This window comes from Pimephales promelas, chromosome 23 (assembly GCF_988280905.1).
Source record: "Pimephales promelas chromosome 23, fPimPro1.hap1.1, whole genome shotgun sequence".
NCBI lineage: Eukaryota > Metazoa > Chordata > Actinopteri > Cypriniformes > Leuciscidae > Pimephales > Pimephales promelas.
Window position 1 is genome coordinate 9,548,420 of NC_142791.1, and position 6,181 is coordinate 9,554,600.

The window sequence follows — 6,181 nt, forward strand, 5'->3', positions numbered from 1 at the left end:
AAAAAAAAAAAAAAATCAAACCATTTCACTAATCAAAAATGTTTGTTGTCTCTGGAAATTATTCGATTTTTAAAGTGAGAGGAAATTAGTTATTGTATTTTGGAAATGTGACGCGGCTCATTTAGGATTTTCAAAAACCGGCAAGCGGCCCATGACCTGTCTAGTTACTCGCTAATTTACACCATCTCCTTCACTTGCAAACATCTATTGCTCCTCACGGATGGGGCACAGGGGTGCTGGGGCGAGAAAAGGGGGGTTGAGGAGCATGCAGCGCTGGCGCTTGTTGGCTGACCCTGGTGTCTGCGGTTCTGTCGTGGTCAGAGGAGGGGGGGTGGCGGGCTCTGTTTCTGAAATCCCTGTGAAATGTTAATTTTGGAACGACTTGTTGCTTACATACCTCTCTCACACCCTCTCTTCTATTTTGAAGTGTTCAAATATGGCCTAATATTGCTCAGTGCTCCTTTCAGGCTGTACAGAAATCACATTTGGATGCAATAAGTAAGTGTTTGTTTAGGTTTAGCTGGTTCTAATTTGCCCCAACATTACCAGTGTTTTTGGAATTTATACTGACACCTGTTGGTGTGGATGCATGAGGTTTCTTTGCTGACGCCTGTTGTTCGTAAACAAACTTGTGTTTTTTGTCGTTTCGTTCCTGCCTCCTCATTTGTTTTGTTTTTTAATCTTACACAACACGTGTCCATACAGTGGACATTAGAATTAATCACAACATATTTTCATGACTGTATTTATTTGCGGGCTGTAGTCTAGTTGGTTTGTGCAGCAGATGTCAACATGGCAGCGACCATGAGGGGGCGCCCCGCTCCATGTTGAATAAAACAATTTTTCCCCCCACATGACTGACAGGACTGTGGTCTCGCACATGGTAGTTCTCAAAACAAATTTAATTTCGTTTAATTAGCAACAAAAAAAAAAATGACTGAATGCCCCTTTAAACAGGACCTCAATACTTTCAGAAACCATTTACGATTCATTTTAAAAGGTCATTCGGTTAAGCAGTTTTAAAGTGCTAAAAGTTTTCATGTAGGTTATTACTGGACGGTCGAACCGCTTCTCTTGCATCGCCCCACCTTGGTGATGATAAGTGAACTAGAAACATCGTCCCATCACCATCCCTGCCCCTGCGCGACGCGCACCCCGCCCATCTCCGTTCCACTTCAGCTGCGCTTCCTTCTCATTCAGCAAACGCACTGTCCTGTGGCGAGAGAGGGGTCCTTTCCACCCCACAGCCAAACAAAAGAAGCCTGGAAAAGGAGAAAATCTAGCAAAGACTTCTTAAAGGGCAGGAGGACCCCTGAATTCTGCGTTTTTGTGTGAAGACAGCATGCGTTCTTAAGGATATTGCAAGAAGGAACACTGGGAAGCTTTTTAATATCCATCTATTGTCAGTGTGTCATGTGGAGTGTGGGGTCACACAGGAGGATGACCTGTTTTTCACCTGTCGTTCTCCAGTATCCATCTGAACAGGTTTGCTCGCGAGAAGACTCTCTCTGAACAATCCTCCAACGCGCGCTCAGATGCTCACCTGGGTCTGTGTCCGGTTTTGGCTCCAGTTTTTAAAACCATCGCCTCAAAGATCTCACTGTCCGGGGCGCTGGAGCGATGCAGTCCATCCTGTCCGCTGCTGTCCTGCTGTAAGTTTCACGTGTAAGATCATTCAGTATGAGTTGAAGGCTTTTTTTCTGGTTAGTCTCCATCTACTGATGTAGGTCCAGACTGAGCATTTGTTGTGTTTCTCATCTCTGGCTCTGACGACATAGACTCAGCAGATGCTGTGTTCCCATAATAACACATCCCACCTTGTCAGATAGCAGCACTGATGATGATGATGAGGATGAGGATGATGATGATGATGATGAGATTCTCTATGTCTGAATCCTGCTTGCCCTGTTCAATAAAAGTCATGTGTCAGTCAATTACATATATGGATGTCTTAAATTTATAATTAACAATAATTAGACAATTTATATAAAATGGAGAATTAATTATTGTCTAATTTGCTACAAAATACGAACGTTTCACATATATTATTTTTAAAGTAAAAAAAAAAAACAGTTTATGAAAATCACAAATATTGTACTCCATTTAATTTGACCCAAATGTCTTACAATGTCAAAATTGATTGTTTTAAAATGTAAAACAAATGGTAATTGTGGCACTGTATAAAGGTGTCCCTTCTGTTTTATGTTTTTCTTGACACAACATTGCAACAAAATGGCTTCCTGCTTGTTGGTTACACAACAATAACTTTAATTAAGTGGCCAGATTTTTCTTTTCAACATTTTAATGACAATTTAAGATAACAATTACTTTACTGCTTTATATATATATATATATATATATATATATATATATATATATATATATATATATATATATATGTTCAAGTATTTCAGCACTTTAAATGTTCCATCATAGATTAGGTGTTTCAGGCCATTTCATATTTAATTAGCTTTTATTTATTTTGTAATGCTAATACACTGTAAAAAATGATTTATTTGATTATGTATCACAACTTAAAATTCAACATTAGAATAAGAAATAATGTGTTGCTTCAACTTTAAAAAGTTTGTGCTTGATTTAAAATATTAAGTTTAATAAACTTTAGTTAAGTTGGATATTTAAGTTATCTCAACTAAGTTGTTATAATTGCAGATTTTTTTTTTTTTTTTTTTTTTGTAATAGATCCACACAAAAGCATCCCATTTACCCATATATTAAAATCATACTGCTTTGTTGAATAAGAAGTGTTCATAAATTGGTTGGATCAGGGTTCATTGATCAGGGTTCAAAACTGTGACCTTTGTGTGTTTGATCATTAATAGATTAAAACTTGCGAAGGAGAGTTCGTTTTATGATTTTTTTTTATGTCAAAACAAAAAGCCCTTAACTCCATTCAGCTAAAATACGGATTTAAAATAATTAGAGGAAGATACAAATATATAAATGTTGGTTAATAATAAAGATTGGAAGCAATTATATTATGGCATAAAATTTAAAGGCCTGTGATACATTATGATGCCTGGCTGACATTTAAGAAAAGAGAGGGAGTGAGCTTGGTTGGCATGTGTACAAAGTATTATTAACAATTCATAGCAGACCTGAACATTGATCTTTAAATACAGGCAGACACTCACATGTGGTGTTAGTTTGGGTTCAAATAAACATTTTCATTTTTTTTCTTGTTGCCTCCCTCTTAAAACTGTAGTTTTTTTTAACACTGTGCTAACCAACCCCTACAATGAATAGCCATACATAAAAAAAAAAAATTAAAAAAAATGGGGAAATATTTTGTTATACTAAATTTATGGATTATTTTTTTTACCTCACGACTTAAGCTTTCATTTACATCTAGTAGAGTTGTGTTATAGAGCTATCTAGTGGTTTGATTCACCAGAAATATTTAACAAAGAATGAAAAGTGTGCTAACCAACCTTATTCTCCCCTAAATAGATTAGAAAAGCAACTCAAATGAATGCAAATGTCACACAATCACATGTGTCTTTTCTATTTCTCTTTGCCCAGATGCTTCCAGGTCGTGTTACTGTTCTACAGCCCATTACAGGTGCTTATAGTCTGCAATGTGTTACCGATAATAAAACCATATATCAATTGAAAGTTAATAAATCAATAAAAGTGATTTGTGGTGACTCCTGTGTTTGTGCAGGTGTTAGCAGTTGAAAATGTTAACTTTGGAGTTCACGTAGAGAATCAGACTGGGGTGCGGGATGGCCTGAGCCGGAAGCACCATCGGGTTTACCAACTTTACAGCCGGACCAGCGGGAAACACATCCAGGTGCTCGGCAAGAAAATCACTGCCATGGGAGAGGATGGGGACAAATATGGTAAGAAACAATCTGAATGTGTCGTCATTCACTTGTACAATAGGATGACATTAGATTAACACTCTGAATAACTTACTGATTAAAAAATAAATAAATAAATAAACACTTGTGTGTGAAGCATATAATTATAATGTACATAATTAAAAATATTTAATATTCTGAATTTATATAAAATGTTTCAGATTGGTAAGATTTTTTATACTTTAAATAAAGTCTCTTCTGCTCATCAAGGCTGCATTTATTTGATCCAAAATACAGCAAAAGCAGTATTATTGTGAAATATTTTCTACAATTTAAAGTTACTGTTTTCTATGTGAATATATTTTAAGAATATATTTTATTCCGAAGATCAAAGCTTAATTTTTAGCATCATTACTCTGGTCTTCAGTGTCACATGATTCTTCAAAATTCATTTTGTAATGTAATTTTCTGCTCAATAAATATTTATTATCAATGTCGAACACAGTTGTGCTGCTTAATATCGTTTTAGAAAACTGATGGATTCTTTGAAAAAGTCCATTATCAATGTTGAAAAGAGTTCAAAAGAACAGCATTTATCTGAAATGGAAAGATTAGTAACATTATACACTACCATTCACAAGTTTGGATTTTTTTTTTTTATGAAATTCATACTCTTATTCAGCAAGGATGCATTACATTTATCAAAAGTGACAGTAAAGACATTTATATGTTAAAAAATATATATATATATATATATATTTAAAATAAATTCTGTTCTTTTGAACTATTCATCAACTGTTTTCAACATTGATAATAATAAGAAATTTTTGAGCAGCAAATCCATATTAGAATTAGAAGACTAGAGTAATGCTGCTGAAAATTCAGCTTTGCATCACAGGAATAAATTACATTTAAAATATTCAAATAGAAAAATATTTTAAATTGAAAAAAAATATTTCACAATATTATTTTTGGTGTATTCTTTGGAACAAATAAATGCAGCCTTTCAGCAGGGTCAGCAGGAGAGACTTAAAAACATTGTAAAAAAAATCATAATTTAATATGCATGAATAAATCTATATATTATATAATATATATATATATATATATATATATATAGTAAATGTTATACCATTATATCCACAACCATTAACATAGCTTTGTACTACAGCCTTAAATAAATAAATAAATAAATAAATATATATATATATATATATATATATATAATATACTGTATGTGTGTGTGTGTGTGTGTGTGTGTATATATATATAATATACTGTATGTGTGTGTATAATTTACCTCCTGTTTATATTCCTGTCCGTCTGTGTTTTTGTGTTTCTTCACAAGCCCAGCTCGTGGTGGAGGCCGACACCTTTGGGAGTCAAGTGAGAATACGAGGGAGAGAGACCAACTACTACTTGTGCATGAACCGTAAAGGGAAGCTTGTGGGGAAGGTAAGTCACTGAACAATTACTGTCCTTAATATAGTATCACCAACATCCTTTACATCATTCCCATTCTGAAAAGGGTTCAGACTGAATGATTTGAATCCATAACCAGAAGCAACTTATCAATGTGAAAGCCCTACAAAATTACACAACTGTTGAAAAAGCTGGCAAAAAAACACAATGAATCCAGTGAGCTGTGTTCCGTTTCAGAAAGACAGCAGCGTAAACGGAGGCTGCGCTTTCATCGAGATAATGCTTGAGAATAACTACACTGCTTGGATGTCGGCGCACTACGTGGGCTGGTACGTGGGCTTCACCAAAAAGGGCCGACCGCGCAGGGGCCCGAACACGTTACCCAACCAGCGAGACGTGCATTTCATGAAACGCTTCCCTCCAGGAGAGCAGCCCGACCTGCAGCCCTGCAGCTTTACAACAGTCAGCAAGAGAAGCAAACGAGTCCAGCAGACCTCCACCGCTCCTCCACCACTCCCATAACACAACAAACACTTGTGCGCAAAGATCCCTTCCTACAGAGGATCTAGAGACGCTCTTCTTTGAAACGCAAATAGGTTATACTTTAGGACCGACCTCTTCGCAGTCACAGTCAAAGGACGGGGTTGCTTAAACACTGTGTAATCATGCAAACATAACCAAAGACTCCTGGGCAAGTGTCCAGTCACTAAACCCTGTCAATAAGGGGACCAAGCACTTCAGAGGCCAAAGAATTCCCCTCTAATGTCCAGTGCTAGATTTGTCCCACCATGAAAGAGCAAAGCACTCAATGGCTGACAAGTGCACGTCATGATACGCATCAGCTGAGACTTGCCCGACTTGGATGCTCATGACCAAAAGGACAGTTAAAGGACCTGCTGTGTACTCATCGAAATGTTAGCCTTGGGCCTGTAAGA

The 6,181-nt window shown here is 36.3% G+C and overlaps 1 protein-coding gene and 1 long non-coding RNA gene across 3 annotated transcripts; one reads left to right on the forward strand and one right to left on the reverse strand.

Annotated features, from left to right (window-relative positions):
* Window positions 1-1,060: 1,060 nt before the first annotated feature.
* Window positions 1,061-5,768, forward strand: fgf18b (fibroblast growth factor 18b). Of its 2 annotated transcripts, XM_039675832.2 has the most exons (5): window positions 1,061-1,652; window positions 3,544-3,583; window positions 3,686-3,863; window positions 5,173-5,279; window positions 5,484-5,768. In XM_039675832.2, exons 1-5 carry the CDS (start codon window positions 1,621-1,623, stop codon window positions 5,766-5,768), a joined length of 642 nt encoding a protein of 213 aa, XP_039531766.2. In that variant the 5' UTR covers window positions 1,061-1,620. The 2 variants fall into 2 exon arrangements, with proteins under 2 accessions (XP_039531766.2, XP_088982445.1); XM_089126319.1 differs by lacking the exon at window positions 1,061-1,652 and having other exon boundaries at window positions 3,494-3,583.
* Window positions 2,453-5,243, reverse strand: LOC148969400 (uncharacterized). The gene is made up of 2 exons (XR_016149489.1): window positions 5,125-5,243; window positions 2,453-3,833 (listed from the first exon to the last, which is right to left on the reverse strand). It is a non-coding gene; the product is annotated as an uncharacterized LOC148969400 (long non-coding RNA).
* Window positions 5,769-6,181: the final 413 nt, after the last annotated feature.